Source organism: Prionailurus bengalensis, chromosome B2 (assembly GCF_016509475.1).
Source record: "Prionailurus bengalensis isolate Pbe53 chromosome B2, Fcat_Pben_1.1_paternal_pri, whole genome shotgun sequence".
NCBI classification, from domain to species: Eukaryota; Metazoa; Chordata; class Mammalia; order Carnivora; family Felidae; genus Prionailurus; species Prionailurus bengalensis.
In genome coordinates, this window is record NC_057349.1 from 20,763,325 (window position 1) to 20,789,900 (window position 26,576).

At 48.2% G+C, this 26,576-nt stretch overlaps 1 protein-coding gene across 1 annotated transcript; it reads left to right on the forward strand.

Moving 5' to 3' along the window:
* Positions 1-396: 396 nt before the first annotated feature.
* TXNDC5 (thioredoxin domain containing 5) lies at positions 397-25,752 on the forward strand. Its single transcript, XM_043590859.1, has 10 exons — positions 397-718; positions 4,847-4,996; positions 9,589-9,694; positions 13,612-13,708; positions 15,953-16,068; positions 18,251-18,337; positions 19,273-19,413; positions 22,391-22,473; positions 23,943-24,072; positions 25,312-25,752. The coding sequence occupies exons 1-10, from the start codon at positions 450-452 to the stop codon at positions 25,432-25,434; spliced, it is 1,302 nt and encodes a 433-aa protein (XP_043446794.1). The 5' UTR covers positions 397-449; the 3' UTR covers positions 25,435-25,752.
* Positions 25,753-26,576: the final 824 nt, after the last annotated feature.

Genomic DNA, 26,576 nt, shown 5'->3' on the forward strand with positions numbered 1-26,576 from the left:
TCTGGCCAAGCATTTGACTCATTCAGGTGCAAACCCCACCCACTTTTGCTCAATCCCCTCCATTCTGCTGACAGCCGCTCTTTTCTTCCTTTAGCCTGAAATCCCGGGGTCTTTGTGTGTGTGGCTACGATTAATCGACGCTGACATTCCCATCTGTGGCTTCCCTGCACTAGTCACCTTACTGTGGGCTGAGCGGGCCCCGGGGCGTGCTGGCCGCCGGGACCACTCACCTTTTCCCCCCATGGTGCTGGGGGTAGGAGGACCGCGGACGGGCGCGCGCGGACTCAGCCTCCGGCGGGCAGCGGGCGCGCGCCAGGCGCGGGGCGGGGCGAGGGAGGGGCGCGGCCTCTGCGGGGCGGTGCGCTGGGCGGCGCGCGGGGCGGGCGGCTGCGGGCGGGCGCCGCCGAGGGGACCGGCCGCCGCGGCGAGAGCGCGCCAGCCCCGCCGTGATGCCCGCGCGCCCCGGACGCCTCCTCCCGCCGCTGCCCCGGCCGCTGGCCCTGGCCGCGCTGCCGCTGCTGCTGCTGCTGGGCCATGGCGGCGGGCGCGGGGGCGCCTGGGCCCAGGAGCCGGGGGCGGCGGCGGCGGCGGCGGACGGGCCCCCACCGGCCGACGGCGAGGACGGGCAGGACCCGCACGCCAAGCACCTGTACACGGCCGACATGTTCACGCACGGGATCCAGAGCGCCGCGCACTTCGTCATGTTCTTCGCGCCCTGGTAACTGGCCGCGCCGCGCTCCTCGGGGCCCCGCACCCTGCGCGCGGGGGGCGGCCGGGCCGGGGGCGCCGCGGCGGGCCGGGGTGGGGTGGGGGGTCGCGCAGCGCCGGGGCGGCGGGGGCGGCGCGGGCTCGGGCCGGGGGCGTGGGCGCTCGCGGCTGACGTGGCGCTGGGCGGCCGGGGCGGTGCAGGAGGGGGCGGACCCCGAGGGGGCAGCCGGGAAAAAGCCGTCCCGTCCCCGCTCCCAGCACACCCTCCCCCCCCGCCCCCGAGTCCCCGGGCCGGGGGGAGGGGCGGGTGGCCTTGTCGCCCTGTGGGGCTACCCCGCCGGTTCCCCAGCCCCCGCCCCAAACTTCCTGCGCCGGCCAGAGGCGGCGGCCTGCGGGTGCGGCTGGGACCCGTGGGCCACGTGCGGCGGCCGCCGGCCAGTGGAGTCCGACAGTGAACGCTCGGAGGTCGGATTCCGTGCGCTTGCTGCAGGGCAGATTCCCCTGCACAGGGGTTTAGTTGAAAAATAGCAACTCGCAAAGGTGTGATTTCCCACTTTTGTGTGTTCAGGAGCTGGGAAAGGGTGGTCCGGGGAGAGAAGGGGTTCCTGTGCTACCCCGGGAAGCCGAGAGTAGTGCGAACGCTGGAGAGCCCGTCGTGGCTCCGAGTCGATGGGGGAGCTGTGTGTGCTCTAGGCGACTGCAGCGCACTGGCCCCTCCATTCAAGGCTGACCCCCGGCACCTCCTCCCCACCTCTGTCTTGGGGCCTGGTCTTCTGGAAAGTGTGAGCTGAACGGAGCTCCTGCCTCGGTACTCCGGTGGAGGCGTCCGTATGGGCCTCCGTGCCAACCCCAGAGACCCCTTCCCTGCGAATTGTCCTGCAGAAGGACTTCCTGATGTTCACAGAAGCACAGGTAGTGCTTTCCTTCCAGCGCCTGGATGCCCCGGTGGAGGGAAGTTCTCATGGGGCAGAGCACAAAGCCAGTGTTAGGGCACAAGGCAGTTTGCAGGCTTGTTGCAGCACTTGGCATCCTTCCCCAGAGCGGGAGAGAGACTCACTGAGATGGGGGGAAGCGATGTAGGAAGGAACAGAGAGAAGATGCCCATGAAAAACGTCCTGCTCAGGAACTGTGCGGGCAGAAGTTGGAGGAAACTTTTTTTCTCTTTCTTTCCATACTCAGGCTGTTAACTGTATTTCAGTTCATTTGGAGTTAAGTCAACTTTGGGGGGCAAGTCTGAGTGAGAGTTGGCATTTATTAGCAGTGTACCCGTGGGGTACATTGTGTTTCAACTTCCCAAGAACCAGCCCCGACTTGAAGTTTTAGACCTACCAGTGGTCTAGAAAATACTTTGTAGCATAAAATAATCGTTCATTATTAATAGTTCCTCTGTGAAGGAGTATTCTCAGAGTATCTATTCCAATTAAATACATTACTTAATTGGAGCCTATTTCAGGGGAATAAGTCCATGGATTTTTTTTTTCTTTATTTTTTAAAGAAAAGCTGACATGTAGACATAGGAAGTCTGCGCAGTGCCAAAGGGGTTTTAATTTTGGAGTCTCAGTAATACCAGCGAGTCCTAGACTGAGTGAGAAGACTGGCAACTGGGCACTTCGTATTAAGTAAACTCCTTTTTCAGTGTATGTGACTTACAGATTTAGATTTTTTTTTAATGTTTAGTTTTGAAGGGGAGCGAGAGAGCGCACACATTTGTGGGGGAGGGGCAGAGAGAGAGGGAGACACACAATCCTAAACAGGCTCCAGGCTCTGAGCCCTCAGTACCAGAGCCTGACACAGGGCTGGAACTCGCAAGCCACGAGATCATGACCTGAGCCGAAGTCGGAAGCTTAACTGACTGAGCCACCCAGGGGACCCATGACTTACAGACTTTTAGGTGGATGTTCCTAGGAACATAGCTCTTTAAAGTTTTTGTTTGCTTCTTAATTATCTACTACAAAATACTTAGATAAAGATGTTGGGTTTCTATGAAGGCATTTAAAAGTTAGACCTTAAGGGCATATCGGGGCTCAGATAGAACAGGCTGTGGCCTACACCATTCCCCCCATCTCTTTCCAGGTTTAGTCTCTGGAATGTTGGAAGCCCACATGTAACTTGGGGGCAGCGGCAGCATATAATGAGAATATTGCTCTGTATACCTGCACTCTGAACCTGGCAGATGTAAGATTATCCGGCTGTAGATTTTGTGCTAACATCAGGACACGGCTTCTGTATGGCCGATGTGCATCACCTTGAATCTGGTGACTGTCAGATTAGGAGGGCCAGGTGGCTTTGCTCTATTACATGGCCACAGATGCAAGATTTTGAATTCAGCTACTGTCCCAAAGGTTCATACTGTAGCCACAACAGTCCCAAACCAGAAGGGCCCACTACATGGCACCTGTGGATGATCTGTCACTAAGACATTGCCAGACATTTAGTACCCGTTAAGCATGTGCTGGTTACTGGAAATAAAGTTGTAAAAGGAACAGTGCTTGTCTTCACAGCACTTGAGCTGTATAACTTATATAACTTAATACAACTTAGGTGTAATTCTGATTTTCCTTCACAATTATCTTCCAGAAAAGAGGGAATCATTTTGTAGTTGAGTTTCTTATAAAGCAAGGATTCTCTTAGCTGGCCAGGAAAGTGCTGCTTAGGGAAGACACATTAGCTTGAGGCAGACTTTTTTGGTGCTGCCTTTCAGTGCTTATGACGGAGGTCATCTGTCAGAAAAGAAAAGAGGCAAAGAAATGTAACACTGATTTTGTTGAGAAATTACTTTGAGGACATAGTGACCATTTTGAGTGTTGGGTATTCTTTATAAACAGGCATGTATTTTTTTTTACGTTTATCTATTTATTTATTTGGGCGGGCGGGGGGAAGAGAGAGAGAGGGAGAATCCCAAGCAGGTTCCGCACTTTCAGTGACCTCGGGCTTGAACTCATGAAACTGTGAGATCATGACCAGAGCCAGAAATCAAGTGGGTGCTTAACTGACTGAGCCAACCACGCACCCCTATAAGTAAGCATCTTAAAGATCACTTTGAAAAGCAATACGGCAGCCGGTTTCTTTGTAGATGCCATGAATATACACCAGGTGAAAAAAACAAAAAACACAACAAAAACTCCTACGTGCCATAATGCTACTGTGACTGCACCTGAAGCTTGAGATAAAGTTTCCATGCAGACTCATATAGTATTCAAATATGGCACTACAGAGAGCTGATAATTAAAGAAGGTGATCAGTTCTAGGACTGAAAAAGTAGATTTAGTGATGGACAAAATGCTGATGCTGTCAAGAAACGGGAAGAGTAGCAAGAACCAATAATTCTAAGTTAATGTATTATTTTAAATGATAGGGGATTTAAAAATGTACTCTCAAATCCGTACAGCGAATATCAGAAGTATACATTTGGTTGCATCAAACCAAGAAGTTGGGGTAGCCACAAACTTTTCTAAAGTTTCTCATTGGGGAAAATGCAGAATTGAGTGAATTTTGAGGTTGCCTCGCGTTGGCAGATACTTAGTTATTTAGTAGAGAGTCCTGACTAAATAAAATAGGGGCGATTATGGCAGGCAGTGTGAAGCTGCTGCAGTACAAGGAGAGCAAGGGAACTGTCCAGAAGAAGAAGAGAAGAGAATGGCATCAGACAGCCTGGGTAGTCAGAGCCGACTTGCTGGAGGAAGCAATACCCAAACCAAACCTGAAGGGCAAATAGGAATTTGCCACGTGGGCTTAGGGAGGAGGCATCAGAGAGGGTGTGTACCAATGCCCGTGTGCAAGCCAGTCTGTCCCCCTTCAGAAAACCACAAGTAGTTCAGTTTGGCTCCAGGTTAAACTGCAAGCAAAGGAGGGCAGCAGGTGTACAGAGGTCAGATCGGAGGTCAACAGGGGCCAGTTCAAGGAGGATCTGTCACAACACCTTGCTATGTTTCGGTTTCCTGCTGAGAACAATGCGGGAACTCTTTGGGGGGCTGGAGGCCGAGGAGTGAGGTTCTGTGGTAATTGTGAGCCATCCTTCCCTGCTGTAGTATAAAGAAAGGATCAGAAAGGTCCACTGCCGTGTGGAAATGGGTAAAGAGGTGGGCCGGCACCCCCTGACCCGATATTCAGTGTGCTTGCTCCCCTCCCCTTGTTCCAGGTGTGGACACTGCCAGCGGCTGCAGCCCACTTGGAATGACCTGGGAGACAAGTACAACAGCATGGAGGACGCCAAGGTCTACGTGGCTAAAGTAGACTGCACAGCCGAGTCAGATGTGTGCTCCGCCCAGGGGGTCCGAGGATACCCCACGTAAGTGGGAGGGGCCCGTGTTTCCCGTATGGGTCCAGGTTTTCCAGAGCCTTTTGCCAGCTGCACTTGGCTAAAGAACATTCAAGTTAAACTTCTGGTAAATTTTTATGTAGTTCTGAAGAGTGAGGAGATGATAAATGTAAGCAGGCAGTCCCTGGTGTCAGGGAGAGGTTATACTTAACACTGTCTTTTCTATATTAGATGTCTTTTTGTGCTGTATTTGGAAAGAGCCTTTCATTAATCAGTGTCGGGTTTCCTGTCTATAAGGGAATGTGTTTGTGAGACAGAAATGGCGGTCTCCATGGGGTCCTGTCAGGTTTGATGTTCATAAGTACCTTTATGCAATGAGCATACTTTGTCATCAATTTTACTTTGAGTTTTTGGTCACTCTGCTATACTTAAGCATCCTTCCTGGAGTAATTTTCCCATGTGACTAGCACAAGGGCTGTTTCTGTTGGAAAGAAAAGTGACAAACTGGAATATGGCAGTTCTGACCAGCGGCGCTACTTACTCCCTTGACAGTTAAAACAGGTTTTTTTGGTTTTAAGAAGTAGAAATTGAAACTGGCTTAACAAGCAATAGAGGGATGACTTAGAAGGCTGTGGAAGAGGCTCTGAGGCTCCCCTCCAAGGGCTTAGGGGCCAGTTTTTACCTTTACCTCCTTAATGTGACTTAACTTTCCAGCTGTGCATCTCTCTGTTGCCACGGTGGGCTCGGGCTCACTACCAATGGGCCCAGCTGGGGTGGAGTGTCCGCCCCAGACAGTCCTTGTGGCCAGAGAGGCAGGTACTGTAGGAAGGCAGCAGTGCCCTCAGACCACATGGCAGGCGTTAAAGTGAAGAGCTCTGCTCCAAAAAAGGGAAGAAGCTGTGTCCAAAAAGATGGGGGAGGGGCTGGCCACTGCGATTCCCCAAATATTTATTCAAATTGATGAATGAAGTAAATTCTTATAAAACCTGGGCCTGTCTTCAAACCTGAGGGGCGGCATGGAAAAGTGGAAGGAACTCTGGGTTGGAACCTAGAAGCCATGTCTGAATCCCGGCTCTACTGTTTACTTATCATGCAGTCCTGGCCACGCTGTTTAACCTCTGAGTCTAAAGTAGGATGTTGATACCTTACAGCCCCACCCCCCACCCCCACACCCCCACCACCCTCATTGTTGTATGAAATTACGTGTTTGTAAATACTGACCTCAGCATACTCAATAAATGTTAAAGTTTTCCCTTACGTTTAGAAATTTGGCATTTTCATAAAGGACACTGGAATTCTTGCTCTTTGGTGACTGCTGCTAATCCAAGTGCCATGATTCAAATCAGATCAACTATGATGTGTGCCTACGATAGGTACCATTGTCCTGTGCTTCATAGCATTGCCTTTAAAGTAAACGTAGCTTAGATGAGGGGCATCGCAAAGAAGCTGTCAGTGAGTAGTGGGACGCACGGAGGAGGTAGATGTTTACCTGTTTGGAACCTGTTACTATCAAGATGCAAGGGCAACAGAGATGATTGGCTGAGGTGTCTACTGTTAAATAGCTGGCTGTGTGTGGCCATGTACACCACCAACCACACCACCAGGAAGTGAGACAGGACTGGTGATAGGCTGAGAAGGGCAAGTGTTAGGGGGCGCCAGAGGGGGCAGTAGAGGGTTCCACCAAAACCTGGTCATAGGAGCTCTCTGGCTACGACGTCAGTTACTCCATAGATGTTATTCACAGATTTTAAACGAGCCGCATTGGATCGTGTGTCCTGGTTTAGAAGATGTGGTCTGTCCAAGAAAACCATGCACTGGTTTTGTGTTGTTAAAAAGAACTAGAATGAGTCCACATTATACTGAACATTGTTTGGCAAGGAACTTCTGTAACCCTCAGAGCCCTACACACAAGTGCCCGAGAACAGGTTGTTGTTTTTTTTCCATAGAATACAGGAGGCAGGGTGTGCTGCATTAAAACGAGTCACATGAGGGCACACATGAGGGCATTCATGCATTGACCTGCGTGAGCTTTTACTTCCTCTGAAACAGTACTCATGTCATAGAGATACATGAGTGAAAATGCCTGAGCGTGCACCGTGGGTCAGTGCATTCGCTTTTATGTCATTCTAACCCTGGTACCTTCAACTGAAATAAAGGATTGCACAGGGAGGGAGTTTGGGTTCCCATGTTCCTAGGGATGGCTCACTGTGCTTAGAAAAATGTTTTGAGGTCATGCTGTTGAGCCAGTAAGGAATCTTTATTATCTGGGAAACTGTGAGCCAGAGCAGGGCTGAAGGAGGTTTGCTAGGGCTGCCGAAGCAAAGCACCACAAACCACGTGGCCAAAGAGACCAGAAATTTATTGTCTCATAGTTCAGGAGGCCAGAAGCCCAACATTGAGGCATTGGTAGGGCCATGATCTCTCTGAAACTCGGAGGGGAACCCCTCTCTGCCTCTCCCTAGTGTCTGGTGGCTGCTGTAGTCTTTGGGGTTCTGTGCTTGTGTCTGCAGCACCCCAGTCCTCTGCCCTTACACGGCCTTCAGCCTCTGTGCATGTGTCTCTCTGGGTCCAAATTTCACCCTTTAAAAAGGATCCCAGCCATATTGGATTAGGTAGGGCCCATCCTCGTAACCTCGTTTGAACTTGCTTGCCTGTATATAGATCCTATTTCCAAACAAGGTCACATCCTGAGGGACAGGAGGCTTGGACTTCAACAGATCTGCTTTGGGGGACACAAATCAGCCAGTAGCACTGTCTCCTCAGTTGTGCTAGGATTTTGATCACAGATTTCCAGAGTGACCCATAAATGGAGATTTTTTTTCCCCCTACAGTCTCCTTGAAAGAGAAACAGATCACCAGGAAAAGCAGATGCCCCTGTGGAGGTTTGGGAATAGCAGGAAAGTTTGGGGCTGTCCTTTAGGTTTGTACCCCGGGGCCCACTCCCTATCCCAGATGCCCTGGACAGACTGAAAGGTCTGTAAAGGAAGCTCTGATTTTATCCCCTAGGCTCTGTGAACCTAAGGAAGAACCCAGGCTTGGGCAGGATAAGAAGATTTCTAATCCAGTAAGAAGAAATTAAAAAAAAAATTGTTTATTTTTGTTTTGCTCAGTGCACACCAAATCAGAAAAAGTCACAGGTTAGGTTTTACTGCATTTTAATGTTAGCAAAGAAATGAGGAATGGGTTTGGTAGTGCCTGTTCCTTCCTAGTAGTTTGAGGATCCACCTCCTTTTCCACTCTGAAGAGCTGTGGTGGGGGAGGTGCCTTCTGGAAGAGAGAGTAGGGGGTGGAGGAGTACATTAAGCATCTTCTAGCTCTGTGGGCATAACACGTTTCTAGAGCTTCCTGAGGTCCCAGGGGTGGGTGTGGGCATTCGTGATTGTGAGATCATTGGGGTTGCTTAAAGTGTTAAAGTTCACGAAGTAACGGATGTACTGGCCAAAATGGTGAGTTTAGCTTTTTGTTACAGTCGTAAAAGTAAAAGCTACTGAGGAAGCGGGGCACATATTCTTTATTGGAGGCACATTAGGGATGTCACCCTAAGTCCATCACAGGATCTTAGAGCGGGTAAGGCCTGTAAGCCTGTTGTGATTAAAGTGCTGATTCCGGCTAATGTGCTGGTTTTCTTGTACTGCTACGAAACTTCCTTCTAAGGCCTTTGGGGAGTTAGCTCTTCAAATCACAGTTCTGATAGCTGCATATCTTGACTTCTGACACTCTGCTCCTGCACGTCGGGCTCCTATTGCCAAAGTCCACAGATGTGCCATAGAAGTGATAAGGATGTTTGGATGAACAGCTCACCAAAAAGTGCTCGTCTGTGTTTCTTTTCTTCTGTCAGTAGCCATATTCCCTGCCCCCACTCCTCCATCCTGGACACCCTCTATTAAGTTTTATCTAGAGCGTATTTGTCCCCTACCAGTGGAATGATACGGGATCTGGAAGTGTAATTTCAGTCTCTGACAGTGTCTTTTGCTCACCCACTAAAGCAAGTGCTACATATTCTATCTGCAGATACCTTCAGAGGCTAATATATGTAGGAAAAGAAAAGACTCCTCAGTGGGGAGGTGGATAGACCATATCAGCCAGTGTCAAGGCTATTCTTATAGCTGGCAATGTAAATCTCACAGAACCTGGATATTCGTGCTTTGTTAAGAGTTGAAGAGCTGACAAGGTAGCGTGGAAATACATTTATTGCAAAACAGTGCTATTTCTACTACAGCTTTAATTTTTTTTTTAAACGCAGCACATAAAAACTACTAAAGCCTAGGAAGGATGACAAATCCCTAGCAGGAGAGAAGCTTGGAAGTTCTGTCAACCGAACGTTGGTGGCTTGGGTTTTCACTCACAACATCTTAGACTTGATGTGTTCCACTCAGTCTTATTTTTCTTGAATAAGTTAAGAAACTTTTTTAAGTGTGGGATTAAATGGATATGTTATCTTCTAGGACATTCTTTTCCTTTCTTTTTCATGTTGTATCAGAGGGCAGCAGGTCTGTGCCTGGCTGCGGTCCACTGATTGCCTCCCTGCACAAGCTTGCCCCCCGACGGGACAGCGCTGTCTACTCGGAGCACTCTGAAGGATTTAACAGTCTGCTCTGTCCTGTCCTCTGTCACCCTTTCAGCTTGAAGTTTTTCAAGCCTGGCCAAGAAGCTGTGAAGTACCAGGGTCCTCGGGATTTCCAGACACTGGAAAACTGGATGCTGCAGACGCTGAATGAGGAGCCTGCGGTGAGTGCACATGAGGCTTCCCTGCCTCCCGCCTGCTCTTTCTTCCTGTAGTTTCGGGGTAATAAAGAGGCCACTTCAGGCAAAAAAAAGTAAAGCTACCATTTCAAAGGAACTTTTTACTCTTTTAGAACTAATTGATGCTGTAAGTAAAAATGAACTTTTTTTCCCTTCTCAATTTTTGTTGATTTTGGTAAAATACACATAAACTTTACCATCTTAGCCACTTTGAGTACACAAATTCAGTGGTGCTAAGTCCATGCACCCTGTTGAGCAGCCCTCCCCACCACGCGTCCCCAGAACTCTTTGCACCTTCTAGAACTGAAACCATGTCCCCGTTAAACCAACTCCCAGCCTTTCCCCTCAGCCCCTGGCAGCCAGTCCTTCTACTTTCCGTCTCTGTTTTCACTGCTCTGAGTATCTTGGTGGAAACAGATGAAGTTTTGAAAAGCTTTTTATTATGGAAATATCCAAACATGAACAGAAGTAGGAAGAGTCTTCTCTTCGGTGCATGAGCGAGGAGCTGTGTGATGCAGATGGCCCCGTGTACCTGCCCCCACCTTCCACAGTTACCCCCATTTTGCCCAACTTGTGTTATCATATCTGCCTTCCTAGCTCTTGTTTGGCTGCAGAGTCAGCCCTGGCAGAGTGTCATTTGTGAATATTCCAGGAGCAATTAACAGGTGCACGCTTCCCACTTCCTGACATAAACCTCTGGGCCAGTCTCGCATGTAATACAGTTACACTAATTTCTTAGCATCACAGGGTTGACTTGGGGTCCAGTCCAGGCCGGCTTCGGCCCTCTCCTGCAACCGCGAGCGGTACAGCAGGGTGACTCCCTCCTTGTCCTCTGCACTCTCAGTCCCCAAAGGTGCTCACTGGCCTCGCCAATAACCTAACGTAATAAATACTCGTAATACTGTCGGTGTCTTAATGGCCCTCCCTGCGCTAAGGGTAATATCAGGAAATGGTGGGAACCGTATGATTTCTGAGATATTTTTCAAAGATGTAGGTCTGTGTAGAGTTATACTAAGCGTTTATAACCCTCCCCCTCTCCAGTGGATGTTGGGAGCCTTGGTTTTGACCTGGAAGCACTCAGAATGCGTGGCACGTTCTGATTGGCGCAGAAGGCCCGCGGAGGCGGGGCGGATTGGCCGGTGTGTGGGCCCTGGCAGGGCAGGTCTGGAAAGATGAGGTGTCCGGTGCCACGTGTCTCTGGTGAAATAGAGCCCCTGGAGTCTCTGGAGGCAGTTGTAATCCCGCAGTCCACTAAGGCTGCTTTGTTGTGTCAGGAGGGCTTTCGCGGATCCGAGGGTTGTCGGTGCCCATGTGCAGCTCCAGCAGTCTTTGGGGGGGATCCACTGCTCCCGGTGCCGTTTCCCGGGGTGTCTGTGTGGTCCTTCGGCTGTCCCCTGCATTCTCTGTAGATGTCGCTGCTTATCCAAAACCCACCTGCTTCTCAGGTGCTGCTTTACCTCACGTTTTACAAAGTCTATAACTGCGTGGTGAGGAGCGTTGGTGTTCGCGCTGAATAAGTGTCCAGGAGGGACTTCTCTAATTTTAGGCACCAGGGGAAGCCACAGACCTCTCAGGGAGTGAATTTGCATCTTTGTCATGGCAAGAGAGTTACATGAGCAGGTGGAACTTTCATGTCGATTTAAACTTAAAATTGTTTCCTCTGTGAAAAGTGCTCTGAGTGGAGGAAGCCGATTTTAAAGAGGGAGTAACAGTCTCAAAAAAAAAAAAAAAGCCACTTACAATACTTGTTTTCCATTATTCCACCAAAAATCCAGTCTACTGTGAGGACGTTTTTTCAAGGAACCAGTAGCCCTTAACAGGATGGCAGAATGACTTCTCTGGTGCTTCAAGCTCCCGTTTTGAGGAGCGGCAGCCTCGGGGCAGGCTGGGAGGGACAGGGAGGCCCCGCCCCTGCTGGGGGCACAGTGTCTCCAGATGAAGGGCCATTGCTGCTTGGGGTCCACCTGCTACCATATCCTAGTGTCAGAGCAGTAGGGATCTCAGGTCATTGCTGGAAAACAGTGACAATGTGTCTTCCTGTCAGAAAGTTCAAATAGTCAAACCTTATATTGCAAACCAAAAATTTTTTTCAATTAGAATTTGCCTTTTATTGTACATGAAAACTTTTTAAAAAGTTCTCCATCTGTGTTTATACCTAAGTAACTTAACGTATGCATTTTTATATTTAAAGAGGATAAATTTAGAGTTTTCCCCTTAGTGTTATGGCAATATTAAAGAAACTCAAAGAAAAGAAACCCTGATGCTATATCTTAACTTTCTACTTCAACTTTTATATTTTCCTATTTGCTTCTGTATTTATTTTCTTAAATAGTCATAATCACACAAACACAGTTCACTTTACTAGTGATATTTTTGTATAGTTATATCATCTCAACATTGGTCATATTTTATATTATGTGGATTTGCCATAATTCATCTCTTCTCTGTCAATGGATATTTAGGTTGTGTGTATTTTTTTCTATCATCAGAAATGCTTAAGGAGCATGTTTATTTTTGTAAAAGACATTTTTTTCTACTTTTGAGTGATGTTTTTAGAATATATTCCCAGACATAAAATTGCCAGGCCAAAAAAAAAAAAAAGAAAAGAAAGAAAAAGCAAGACTACTTTTATGGCTCTTGATGAACATTGCCAGATTGCTTTCTTAAGAATCTGTAAGCTCACAGTCACCAGCAGGGCAAGACTGTACCCATTTCTGTGGTATACTGTGTTTTTGCCATGATTGCAGGGACTGCCACAGGGCAGATAGTGACAGTGCCCCCTCCCCCCAAGTTTCATAAATGAGCATTGAACATCCTATAAAGGGTGACATACAGTGTTTTGCATTATTGGAACTCACTGTTTGCTTAGCCACCATTCTGTCGGGCATCTTTTCGTGTGGGTACTTAGCACTTGGAAAGTTTTGACAGGCCCACAGCAGCAAAGAAAGCTTCACGGTGCTTTACGATTACAACTCTGCACAGCTTTGAGCTGTCAGCACTTTTTGAAGCTTTTAATAACTTGGCTATTCTTTCTCATAGAAACGTGTGAACTGCCAGATAAAAATTGAGTAATCTACATCCACGTGTCTATAGCAAAATGGTGATTTTTCTGATCCAGCCTCAGAAATTGAGAACTTTAGACTTGTGTCCTGTGCTAACTGCCTAGTTGTACACAGTTGGTACCCGCTCAGGGACTGGCAGAAGCATCCTTTAAAAAGCCACTTCTCGCTCCTGCGTTACGTGTCTCTGTCCCAAGCTTCGTTGAGTGAATTAAGAAGCACAACTCAGGTCTGCTCCATGGTTTTCTCACTCTTGCGAGAAACAGTCACCATCTCTTCTGTCCCTTTACCAGTCCTTCACAGTTTGTTACCATTTGTGTGAACAGAGGATGGCCAGGCCCTCCTGTTCTCTGATGGTCTCTCTCTCTCCACTGTGTCTATCTTGCTATCTTTGTATTTTCAGGTACTACTTCCTTTAGAGCCAGTCCGTCAGGGATTTCATTTTGAATTCCATGTGGAATCTGAGGTCACGCTGCAAAGAACAGGGCAGTGTGCTTGTTTGGGGTGGGCCTCTCCTTCAGTTTGTCTGCTCTGTTCGTCTGGGGACAGCGAAGAGCAAGTTGGGGTGGGGACAGGCATCCCTGGCTGCCTTGAGTGCCGATTCTGGAGCACTTCCTGGAGGTGTGGCTGATGAGGGGCCTCCTGCTGAAGTGTCCAGACGATCTGACGGAGTTGGTTCCTGCCTTGGCCTCCCTTAACACAGCAGCATGCCCCAAGGGTTTGATGTAGCCAGATGAGGGAGGAGATCTGCAGAAGGTTCCAGACAGACACAGGTCACCTCCTCAGTTGGTTTCTCTATGTCTTCACATACAAACCCAGTGACTATTGTTTTGTTTCTATTAGACACCAGAGCCAGAAGTCGAACCGCCCAGAGCTCCTGAGCGCAAGCAGGGACTGTATGAGCTCTCAGCAAGCAACTTTGAGCTGCACGTCGCACAAGGTATGGTGGGTGAAGCTCATGGGTGCTCACAGTGGGACGCACACTCTTAGAACCACTGACCATCCATCACTCCTTGATTTGCCGGGCTCTTTCTTCCTGGCACTTGAGGGCTTATGGTTACCATCTGTGCACTTAGCAGTGGTCTCTTCAGGACCCGTTAACGTCCTTGTACAGTGCACTTCCTCTTAGAAATCATTTCTCCTTTTGTCTCTCTGCTTACAGAAATGCCAGTTTTAATGCTAAAGATGTAAGTTTTGGAAAGCTCACAAAGCATGAATGGGCATGCTTAATTTGTATACTAGTTAGCACATCCTTGGATAAGAAAGTATTTATTTATATTAATGTGAATCATATGCTTATTGACCAGAGGCAGAAACAGAAGTTTCTCTTATGTGTTCAAACTAGAATTTAATGGGACCATTTTAACGTGTGAATCAGAGTAGGTGTTCTTGACACTTAAAACGGTTTTTTGTACCACATCTCATTTTTTTTTGAAAACGCTCTCCTAAATAGTAAAATGATCTATATACGGTTTCTAACGTAAATAACACATAAGTCCTTTATTCACATGTTTCGGAACAATTGGCTCAGCACTGAATGACTTGAAAGCAAATTCAGCTTCCTTGTTGCTCTCCATTCTCAAATGCTGCCATGGAGAGAAGTCCTCCTGTAAGACTGGGCTGGAAACATTGTGAAAAGGGCTTAACATTATGTCTGGCCCTGTAACTTCATGCCCGCTGGGGGGTTGAAACCGCCCCCCCCCCCCACAACTTAAGGTCTAAAATAACTTACTGTGATGCCTTCCTTTGTTTTCCCTTTGTGTTCAAGGTTGTTATTTGTACCAGGGCTCTGGGGGGGGAGGGGGTGGCGGTGACAGTACAATTTCAGGGTGTTTTCCCCAGTAGGGGGTTCACTTTAGTTCCCATAAGCCCAGCTAGGACTCTCTCTAAGCAAATCGTGCCTGAAGGGCAGCATTGTGGAGATGCCAACTTATGCTGCTCACATGAGGATCTGTCCTCAGAAAATGACAGTCACCTCTTGGCCTTAAAGCTTCCACTGATACTCTGGTAGATTCCTTCCTGGACATCCTGTCTCCACCTCACAGCACAAGTTAGTGTCATTATCTGTCTAGAGAGGCATGGCTTCAACCTCATGGATCACTTGCTAGTTTTTTGAATCAAGTGTTTCACCATTTCCCTCAAGGTGTCATTGCTGTGGGTGACAAAGCACTGCCATGAGCGTTTGGTGTGGCAGTGTCCTTCTGTGAGCCTATGTCACATTTTGATGACGTACTCACAACCTGATTGTGGTCTGGTCTCAGCCTGACATCTTTCAGGCCCTAGGCTGGTCAAGGCAGAACAGCCTAGAAAAAATCTTCAGTATCCAAATGACGATGTTGTATGGATTTGGGTTTGTTTCTCCTAGCCAAGGCACTGATACTGTTTTTAAAACCTTCCGTTTTATTGTCAAACAAAACACAGACACAGAAAGCCTTCAAACGTAGGGCTTAGTGAGTTGTCATAGAGTGGTCAGCCTATAACCACCGTCCAGTTCAAGAAATGGCACTGCCAGTCACCCCGTGCCCTATCCAAGTCCCAGTCTTCCTGCCCTCAAGGAGGCACTTTCCTTGCTTTTCTTCATCATTCACTATCCAGATGTGCCTTCCTTACATTATAGTTTAATTTGTTCTTTATTTTACCTACGTCTCTCTTGCGTCTCAATCTACACGTTCCCCCAACATGTTTTTCTTCCTTGTATCCTTTTGCTGAGCACATAGGTTATTGGACCTGTAGAATTCCCCAGTCTCGACTCTGACAGCTGTGTCCCCATGGCATGGTTGAACATGTTTCCCTAGATCCGTTAACTTATCAGGGTTGCCAAATGCCGATAGTCTCATTAAAACATCCTTTCTTCATTGTTTTAGGGAGAGAAACTTGCCCTCATTTATCACATGCTTATCCAGTGGTGCAGTTTGTGTAAGAAAGGTGGGATAATTGCCTGATTCTTCCCGTTTGTTGCCAGTTCTTCAAATAATGTGTTGGTTCCCTGTTGTCCTCCAAAGATGACAAATTAGATTTTGTTTTGAGGATATACACTTACTTGATGGAGTCTCTTTTTTACCAGTTAAAGGGTTCATACTGCAGTTAGTTTTGCGAGAGGACAAAGATCAGATCCTTGCATTCGATCTTGAGTAAGGTATTAAGTCACTCCTTCTCCCTCCTCTGTCTTGGCTCTCCACTGAAGGCGACCACTTTATCAAGTTCTTCGCTCCGTGGTGTGGTCACTGCAAAGCTCTGGCTCCAACCTGGGAGCAGCTGGCTCTAGGCCTTGAACATTCTGAAACTGTCAAGATTGGCAAGGTAAGTGAAAGCCCTTATTAAACTGGAAATAGACCGCCTTTGGCTGGATTAATTAGCAGAGTGGCCCATTATTCATTCTGTGTGCAAAGTCGCAAACTTGATTTATTAATTCCATTTAGTGTGCCACTTGATAATTCATTTCACCTTCACAGATGGCAGCCTGGTTTCAAATGTGCTGGCTTTTCCACAGCCTAAAGATAAATTATGGCTTTGGCTCCTTTGTTTATTTTGAAGCAATGGCCAATTCTGAATTGGCAGCCCCAGAGCCCTTTCTGCAAAGATATGGGGCACAGCCTTCACGAATGTTCACTGGCCGGACTTGGAGGCCATCCACATTTGACCTCACCCAAGAGCTGTCCCCTAGAGGAGCCTCAGCCCTGTGCTCACAGAGGCGTGCAGAAGGTCCCCCTCCGGTGAGCCCCAGCTTTCACTGCTGCCTGGGAGTCTTTCCAGCTTTCCCCACTTTGCAGAGAGAAGCCAGAAGTGGTGTCTAACAACTTCTGTATAAGTGGATTTTCTGGAAATCTCCAGAGCAGCTCCCGGGCCATCAAGCACTTTTCATCTCACCCAGCCTTTGGCATCCACCAGACGTCCAGGCATGGGTTTCCTTTTATAAAGATCTCATGTTTTACTTTGCCAAAGGCCTGACTTGTATACAGAAGGAATGCTGCGTTTCCAGAACTGCAGCTCATGAGATGATTTGCCTGGGACAGGGAGATGGCCAAAAGCACAAGCTTAGGGTCCAGGCAGACCTGGCTGGCCAGCCTTTTTGACAGCTTCTCCACACCTCAGTGTCCCCTTTGCAAAACCACAATAAGACCTAACTGGGGCGGGGGGAGGTGGCGCGTGGAGAGTATGGAAGTCAGATGCTCAGTATGATGTTTGGCATGAAGCAGATGCCTGGTAAGTTGTAATAGTTGTCGTTCAATGGATTTTCACTGTTGCCTATTAAACACTTTTATTTTTTTAATGTTCGTATGTTTTTGAGAGAGAGAGAGAGAGTGAGTGATCAGGAGAGGGGCAGAGAGAGAGGGAGACACAGGCTTCAGGCTCTCAGCTGTCAGCACAGAACCTGACGTGGGGCTCAAACTCACGAACGGTGAGATCATGACCTGAGCCGAAGTCGGATACTTAACTGACTGAGCCGCCCAGGTGCCCCATTGTTAAACACTTTCAATTATGTATTCTAGTTATATGTGTTCTTATAATTTTATATTTATTGAACATATCGTGGAAGTAGTCATAATATTCTTGTGTTCTATCCTCCCCATTCCTTGTATCCTTACTTTAAACTATTTTATGAATTCTCATGGGCGATTATTTTCAGTCATGTCTGTAGAGATTTCTAGTAGAACCAGGTGTGAGCTGACACAGTCTGCCCATGCGGGCTGTGGCCTCCGTCTCCGGACATGTGTGCGGCTGGCTTAGACTGGACTCTGAATGCCCCCCACCCAGACTTCAGGCTGGGGCTTCCTGTGCTTCAGTTTAATACTTTAACTGCCGACTTCAGTCTTAGGTGTGAATGTAATATTTTTATCCTACTTTGTTGATATCCTGAAAAACAACAACTTAGTATCCCACATAGCTGATTTTAACATCAGTAGAAAATCAAAGAGAAGTGACTTAGGATAAACGGTTTCATGAAAATGTTGAACATGCAGAATCTTGGTAAGATTTAAGTGAAACAAATTTAAAGAGCTGTAATAGTTGAGCTTATGGAATTAAGAACATATAATCACCTTAATTTGATATCTTTTGAGTTATCTTTATTTTATACTGAATACTCCTGTTTCAAAACTCCTTAAGTGTGAACATGAGAATAAATATCGCAGCTGGTGTTGGTGTGGGCCTCTCTCACCGACGGCCAGACCTCCCCTCCCCAGATGTCAGGCTAGGCTCCCCTTCTCCATCTGCTAACATGCTCCAGGTAAAATGTTGCTTCCTAAAAATTGGCATTTTAAAGTGAGATAAATAAGTCATGTCTCTCAAACAAATCCCATCCCTCTGCTCCCTTAGCTCAGGTGTATTTTGGGGTAGGTTTTAGGAAGTCTCTCCCCAAACTGCCACTTGCTGGCAGAGATGCTACAGATGAAGTATGTAAAGTACTGAGTGCCCAGTGATCCATGTAGCAGGGAGGCTCACGAAGAAAGGGACTGAGAATCTGGTCTTACTTTATTTTTAGGTCGACTGTACGCAGCACTATGAACTCTGTTCAGGAAACCAGGTTCGTGGCTATCCCACTCTTCTGTGGTTCCGAGATGGTCAAAAGGTACGTACGTCTTCAGGTCCTGGTATCAAGACCAAGTGCTTCTCTTAACCACAGTGGGCTGTTGCCAGTATGAATTGTTTGGGCACTGGTTTGTTGGGTTTTTTTTAATTTTTAATTTTTTTTTTTTTTTTTTTTTTTTGAGAAGAGTGCACGAGTATGCGTGTGTGTGTGTGAGCAGGGGAGGGGCAGAAGGAGTTTTTTTTTTAAGTTTCATTTCATCTGAGAGAGCACGAGCACGAGTGGAGGAGGGACAGAGGGAGGGAGGGAGAGAGATAATCCCAAGCAGGCTTTGCACTGTCGGCATAGAGCCTGACTCGGGACTTGATCTCACAAACTGTGAGATCATGACCTGAGCTACAACTGAGAGTTGGACACTTAACCAGCTAAGCCACCCAGGTGCCTTGGGCACTGGTTTCAAGGCATACATAATCAACAAAAACGTCTTGGCCTCAATTAGTAAGATTTGGGTAGTTGACAAAAACGGTCAGTTGTCCTGCTATTTTGAAGCATTCCCATTGGCTGAGGTTAGCACTAGAATAGCTTGGGCGTACCGCCGGCTGTAGCTGTGCTCTGGCCACAACCGTTGAGTGGAGTCAACACTGGCTCCCAGTCACTGGCGCTCACTCCCACTCTCCTGTCTATCCCTGGCCGATGGTCAGCTTCTCAGCACACCAGAGTCGGCCCCAGTCGTGACTCTGGGCTCTGCAGGAGGCAGGTGCTGTCAGGTTCTCTCCCCAAAGCTGAGGTGTTTGGTTTGTAACGTGCACTCTCGTGTGAATATGAGCGTGCGAATGCTGCCCAGTCCCCACCGCCAGGGTGACGGCATCAGTGGAGGTCTCATGGGGGTGAGTGGGGTCGGGACGAGGTTTGAGTGATTCAGAACACTTAAGTGTACTAACCTGACAGCATTTTTGTGCGGCCCTTACCTTGGACAGATTGACCAGTACAAAGGCAAGCGGGATTTGGAGTCCCTGAGAGAGTATGTGGAATCACAGCTGCAGAGCACGGAGCAGGGGGCCCCGGAGGCTGTTGAGCCGTCAGAGGCCCCAGTGCCAGCCACTGAGCCCGCGGCCAAGGTGGGTGTCCGCTGCGATCAGGAGCGCCGGGGGTGGCCCACCACCTCCTGCCCACAGAGGCCGCTCTCCTCAAATGCTTTGCACAGAATGGCAGTTGGGGGTCAGCAGAGAGTAGTTCAGATGGTTGGCTGAGGCTGACTTTTCAACGTGAGCCATTTCCTTCAGCCACTTTTAACATGCTTGTGAGGGGTAAACCTAGGAGCTCCTCTGAAATAAACGTGAGACAAATCCTAGGAGTATTTGGCGTCAAAAGCTCTGGAAAAGTTGTCCCTTTTTGAGTCAGTAATCCCTGTACTTGAGGGCATTTGCTACATGAAAGTTTGGCTGCTGTTAGGCCCCCGTTTCTGTCCATTTCCACCACCTGCTACAGTAATTTGACTTTCACCCCGTGGTAAAGGCCCCTGAAAGGTCTGCAGCAGGAAAGATGTACACGTTGGAACTGAAAGGCACATTGCCTGAGGACATTTAGTTTGCTTAGGCAGGCAGTCTCTGACTTACTGTGCTGTTGTCTTCATTCACCCAGTGGAGGGTTTCAGATCCACTTGTTCTGCATTTATTGAGCCCGTTACATTTCAGACACTGTCCCAGGCCACCAGGAAACAAAGGCAAATAATAAGACTCTTTCCCTACCTGTGAAGGGTACCTGGTCTAGAGGGGAGACAGATGAGAACTTGGAGAAGCAGATGTCCCAGGTGTGTGACCCAGGAGTGTGCAGGCCCAGTCATGATTGGGGCAGGCAGGCAGGAAATGTCACTTGAAGAGCTGAAAGGCAAATTGGTAATTGCTGCAGAGACGTGGTGGACGTGGAGAGAAAAGGCTTAGTCTGAGGAAGAGCGTGAGCAGAAGCGCGTTAGTGTAATCGGCTGGGCGTATTTGGGGCAGGGCCAGCCGTCAGCTGGAGGGAAGGGGTGAAAAGGACAGGGGGTGCGGTGCAGGATGCCAGAGAGGGGAGGTAGGAGCTGGATCATAGAGGACTTTGTCGGCCAGCCAAGGATTTTGAGCTTCATCGTATATTTATAGGGATCCAGCAGAGGGTTTTGAGCAGATTTGAATTTTAGATGACTGGCAGAAAGAGATGGAAAGTATGAAAGGGAGGGGAAGTCAGTGTATTAGGCCAAAATGATGATGAGACCCCGAAACTAAGGCTGTGACAGAGGGTGGAGACAAGGAGACAGCAAGCGTAAGGAGCCTCACCCTCCTGAATACAGTCGGGCAGGTGGGGTGAGGGGATGACCGGAGTTGTGGCATACCTGAGGGGCAGGGGGAAGGGAGGTGATCAGGTCAGTTTTCAAGTTGCTGATTTTCAGGGCTGTGGTGGACATTCAGGCGGAGATGTCCGGTGGACAGTTAAGTAGGACTCGGGAACTGAAGCAGGAAGGATATGTGCACTAGAAGGGTAGCCTTAGGCGTCAGCCGATGCTGAAGCCATGGGTGAAAAGGAGGTTTTTCAAAGGGAGTCAGGGAATGTTTTCCAGGAAAACAGAGCTTGGTTTCCTAGCTAAGAACCCTAAGGCCTATTTGTCAACAGATTTCCAAGCAGAATACTTAAGTTGCTACATCAATTTACACCAAGCCCTTAGCTGGGACACCAGGATACAGTGGGCAGGGGAAGGGGCAGCATGCCCTCATTCTGCGAGGCCAGAGCAGTGAGTGTGCAGATGTGTGTGACCACCCTCCTCCCGGCCCCCCCAGTAATTCTTGAACCCTCAGCATTTACATAGCAGATCCTGACTTGCTGGGGCCATCGCTCCCTGAGCCCTAGTTATTTGGAATTGGAAAAAGACAGTCATCCATTCCCTCCTCATGGAGTGGGGACAGGAATGGGCCTCCTTGCCCCCTACAGCCCATGCCTTAGTTGGACTCTTAGGTTGGGGACTTGCCTAGGTGTTAGTTCAAAGTCAGAGCTTTGGTTTAAGAAGTAAACGAATGATTCTGCAGTAGCTGCGACCACATACGTTGGAGGGGACTGTGTCACGGTGGTTCTAAAGGTCACCATCCCAAATTGAATGTAATTATACACTGTGGATGTTTTCATCAAACACAGAACAGTTTCTATTTATAACACAGTTTTCCAGCAGTAAGTAGGTCTTTCAGTGAGCATGGCGTCATGTTTCTGAACATAAAGAAAGATGGTAGTGTTCTACAATGGGCCCCTTGGCGGGCTTTGCCTCCGAGTCACTGACACACGTTACTCGATGCCAGACTCAAGCGGAGCAGCCCTGGTACGTTTAGCCACATGATAAATCATCGTATTCTTGCTCTCATGAGAGAATCACAGATCCATTTCTGGAGAAACCCAGGAACATAATTCTGCAAAGAATTGTCAAGACCAAATTGCTTTAGAGCAGGCTGCCTCATGGCACCTTCCCCCTACATTCTCCAGCCAGAGCTTAGATGAACAGTTTGCACGTTTACTGTGAATTTAAGAAGCCTAGGATACGTAAAACACGTATCCTTGCCTGTGGTCTTGCCACTGTCGACTCTGAAGGCAGTACACAGAGAAGGGAACTTGTGCACATCCACGTGCTAGGAGAGCGGTAGGGTCACTTCGAAAAGACAGCAGGTGCACGCACATCAGGTGAGCCAGTGAGTCGGTGTCTGGGACTCTCTAGTCGGCGTCGGAGGCTCTGGGCCGGAGAGGTGCACACTGTGGCACAGGCCGCACAGAGCCAACTGGTCCACACCATGGAGCCCTGAATGACAGCAGCCACACCTGAGCCCCTCTTTGCCCCCAGTGGCCGGAGAGGACCGCGTCCTGCCACCTCCTTGAGGCATCTCCTGGGCTCAGGACCTTGGGGACCTACCTGTGGTGAATCATTGTCCCTTCTTGTGTAGCTTGTGAAATGCACGTTGTACAGGTATCTCTGTGTGACCTTGGAGCATGTATGACAGCACTGTTAAAAGATTATTGATTTGTATTTCTGTAATCCCTGCTCTAAGTGATGCCTTGGAACTGTGGCCTTTCCCTCCCCTGCAGGGCACCCTGTTGGCACTCACGGAAAATAACTTCGATGACACGATCGCAGAAGGAATAACCTTCATCAAGTTTTATGCTCCATGGTAAGTGGCCGTTTGATGAGAAACTGCCTTGTCTCAGTGCACTTGAGCCCCGTCAGAGTTCTCTGCTCATTAGGCACTGCTCTAGACTCGATGTTGGGCCTAGATGTTGCTACATTTATACATAGGTTAGGTTCTAGGAAATGAGGAAAGGTTATTGTTTGCACCTATATTCAGGTATGTTGAAGTTCGGTTTGGTGGTACTCATGAAGTTATTTACAGAGAATGAGGCCAGTTTATTTTAAAATTCAGTCTGTTTTGGAGAAAACATGACAATGTGACAATAGAGAATTAGGATGGCCATATAAAAGTGAAGCTTTGTGGTATCTGCCCTTGTCCAGATAGATTGAACATCCATATCACGATGTAGCTTTGCTCCTTAGTGTCTGAGACGTTGTAGGCAAATCCCATGGGGCTCCTGGGCAGCCGTCCTATATGTTACCCAATTACCCGAACCTTCCTGCTGCATGGTCCTCAGAGACCGGAGCAGAGAGGGTGACACCAACTTTGTGCCCAAGGCTCCCTGAAGTGGGGCAGGTGACAGGTGCCAAGAGTCACCTGCACTGCTGTAACTCTGCATGTCCTTTCTTTCCTTTGAATCTCTGTTTTCTGAGCTGTAAAACGGGAAGAGTGCTTTGTCTTCACAAACAATCCGCTTAGAAAAGCACGGTCTCAAGGAGAGTGTTAGGTTTTGTTTCTAAACACGAACAAGTAAGGTCCAGCGTGTCACTTCTGCTCTTCGGTTTGTTTTCATTCCGGGTATTGATGAGAAACCACAGGGGCAGAGAAGAGAAGTCAGGGAGCACGCGACTCACAGGAGTTGTACAACTTTTGTTCTTAAAGAATAGAAACACTAGTCAATAACACCTTTAAATCTATTATTTTCTATTTTTTTTTTTTTTGAACCTAAAGCCATATAGACCAAGTGTGAGGACAGAAGATCCCCTTTCAGTGAAGGGGTAAAGTGCTGGGGAAGGGGAGGGTTTGCACAGAACTTGGCTCGGACTTCACTGCTCACAGCGAATAGATGACGTTTCAGGGAAGCTTTCAGGCTGCTCTGACATTTTGAGACCACAGCAATCAAATCTAAAATGAAATGTCTTTAAAATAAGTTTTTGGTGTCCATTTTCTTTTCTGTTCATCAACTCCTGCTCATGGTGCACTTGCTTCATTCATAATCCAGCTAGCTCAGTTTACCACATCCTGGAAATGGTCTCAGAATCTAAACTTGCTTTCAGACCAGCCTGTTTCCATTCAGTTCTCCAAAAGCCTACTTTGGATGGACTTCGAATTCCGTGTCTGGGACGGAGGAGGAGGAAATGTTAGCGCACCCAGGGGGGAATCTGATATTTTATTTCTAGGCAATTGCAGACTGCCTCGTAGAGAAGAAACAAGGCTTGGCTCGGCAGCTGGATTTAGGTGAGTGAGCTTGACCCAAGACTTCAATAAAGCTGTCGTTGTCCTATTCCTAGGTGTGGTCATTGTAAGAATCTGGCTCCTACTTGGGAAGAACTCTCTAGAAAGGAATTCCCTGGTTTGGCAGAGGTCAAGATTGCGGAGGTGGACTGTACTGCGGAACGGAATATTTGCAGCAAGTACTCGGTGGGTACATGCAGAAGAAAACCCTCCCGGGGACCCTGAGTATCGGGAGCACGCCCACATGGAGCTGTCATCTGGTGTGGTGGCCTCAACCAGGACAAACCACAGGGCCCTCATCGTCTTTGCGAAACGCTCCTTGTGTCCTTTTGAGGCTGTTGCTTCATTTTCGTTTTGAAAAGCAAAAGAGATGCTCTGCCCGAGGAAGGGCTTTCTTCTCCCACTGGTTACATACCTCTCAAGGGGGACTTGAGGCCTTGCTGTCTGCATAGAAGGCTGGGCGGTAACAAGAAGGAGGTGCCACCTCGGCACGGCCACTTGCTGGCTGAACAGTCAGCTGACTTGCAGCCTCGTCTCAAGCCCCTAAGTGGCTTATTGTTCAGCTCTGAGCGTGTCCTGAAGTACAGTGGTTGAGTAAGGGAAACCCCTGACTTCCTCCCGAAGGGACTATCCCAGCCAGCCAGGCTTCCACTTGGTTTTGTCCTGAAGCGTTGCCTTCTTTCTGAGCTGCTAGCACAATCTGATAGCCCAAAAGGTTTGTAGTTCACATTTTTGCTTTTGTGCGGTTTTCTTAAAACATCTGGGGGCTCTGGAGTTCCCTCATTAGATTGAGAATAGGTGCAACACAGACGTCATTTACTCATCACTCGAAGGTGCCATTTTTTCTGGTGCCTTAAAGCCTTAGAAAAGAGCTGGAGATGTATATTCTTGTGACTCCGCGGGGGCCACAGAGTGGCTGGGCATCAGCAGGGGGCTTGTCAGAAATGCACAGTCAGGCCCCACCTGGACCTGCGGCATCAGAATGTGTCTGTTCACCGGGTGCCCAGGTGGTGGCATATGCACGGAAGCTCCAGAAGCTGTACTTCTGGGTAAAGTCCTTCCTTTGACACTAATCCTGAATGTGCTTTTGAATTGGAAGGTGAATAACCCCGAGGCTTTGCTTTCTTGTACTTTTTAAACGGTCTGCACCTTTTAAAAATTTAACCATGGGGGTGCTGTGCTGACAGCTCAGAGCCTGGAGCCTGCTTTGGATTCAGTGTCTCCCTCTCTCTCCCCTGCTCACGCTCACCTGCTCTTTCTCAAAAATTCACATTAACAAAAATTTTTTAACTTAACCATGAACTTCCTTGGTTACAACTTTAGGAGTTTTTTTTGGCAGGGGGTGGTGGTGGTGGTTTATCTCAGAAGCAATTTATATGTGACCTGGACCACTGGTCTTCATACTTTTTTTTTTTTTTTTTGAAGGTACGAGGCTATCCCACATTGCTGCTTTTCCGCGGAGGGAAAAAAGTCAGTGAGCACAGCGGAAGCAGAGACCTTGACTCGCTGCACCACTTCGTCCTGCGCCAGGCAAAGGATGAGCTGTAAAACCCAGTCCCAAGTCGCCCGGCCACCCGTGCCCAGGGTGTGGGAGCTGAATTGTGCAGGTGTGGAGTTTCACATGGTGGTTTTTCAGAGAGCTGAATGTACTAAACTTGTGGTATCTTCTTTGTGTGTGTGATTTTTAAGGCAACACACTCTACAAATTCTTTATTAAGTTTCTCTAAGTAAACACATAACTCATGATCCCTTTGCAAACAATATTTTCAGTGGCGATCTGTCGTCCCCTTTACCTTTCTCTTGATGAATCTAAATGGTTTCCTTTGAGACTAAAATAGAGTTGAGAAAAATCAAATTGCTCAACTACTTTTGGCTCCTGAGTGATTCTGGTGAAAGTATCATCTAAAGCATCGTTTGTGAACTGCCCACAAGTTCTGGAAAGGTGGCAGTATTGATATTCTGCTGATTTTAAGGTCATAACGGACTTGTTAGTAAGGTGGTTGGTCAGTAACTTGGAGCAGATCTAAACACAGAAACCCCACACCTCTGGAAGATACCTTCACGTCCACCCCTGGCTTTGCTGTTTCTGTTAATACTACTCTCATCGCGAGAGGTCAGCCATAATGAAAGCAATGGTACTTCTGACGTGTGCCTGAGTAAGACAATGCTGGTGCCATAATCTGTGTGTGTGTGTGTGTGTGTGTGTATGCTTCTGTTTGTTACAGGTGAAAGATTTATTAGGTTCTCATGCAGCCAAGAGTCCATGTGAACTTTAAGATTTGACGTCTCCCACAGAAAATGTGGCATGGAAAGTTTCACAAGACTTGTCCTGACTATTCTGTTAACTCATAGAAAGATTCTGGTTGTATTTGCCACCAGGGGGGCAAAAGGACTTAGGCGAGCTTTCCCAGCCCTGGGTCTCCTGACCAGGGTGGCCCTCCTGCTCAGCAACAGGGCCCGAGCTGGAGGTAGCCTCATGTTCTGCTTCTGAGTAGTCATTTTAGAGGCTAACTGTACTTTGCCTTGGAAGAGGTCTACTCTCTGCTGTATGAGGAGCGGGATTAAGTTGGCCTCCAGACCAAAGACTGAAGTAGGTGGGGCTGGCTGGGTCAGGGCTGACACAGGCCAAGTCACTGCCAATACCGGCCTTCTCGCAAGCCATGCCATCCTAGGTGTTAAGCATTCTTAAC

Bases quoted from the DNA above. Each gene is read 5' to 3' on its own strand.
- TXNDC5 (XM_043590859.1), top strand. From the start codon at position 450: ATGCCCGCGCGCCCCGGACGCCTCCTCCCGCCGCTGCCCCGGCCGCTG. The intron at 719-4,846 runs GTAACTGGCCGC...CCCTTGTTCCAG, and splicing joins GTCATGTTCTTCGCGCCCTG to GTGTGGACACTGCCAGCGGC. The intron at 22,474-23,942 runs GTAAGTGGCCGT...TCCTATTCCTAG, and splicing joins ATCAAGTTTTATGCTCCATG to GTGTGGTCATTGTAAGAATC.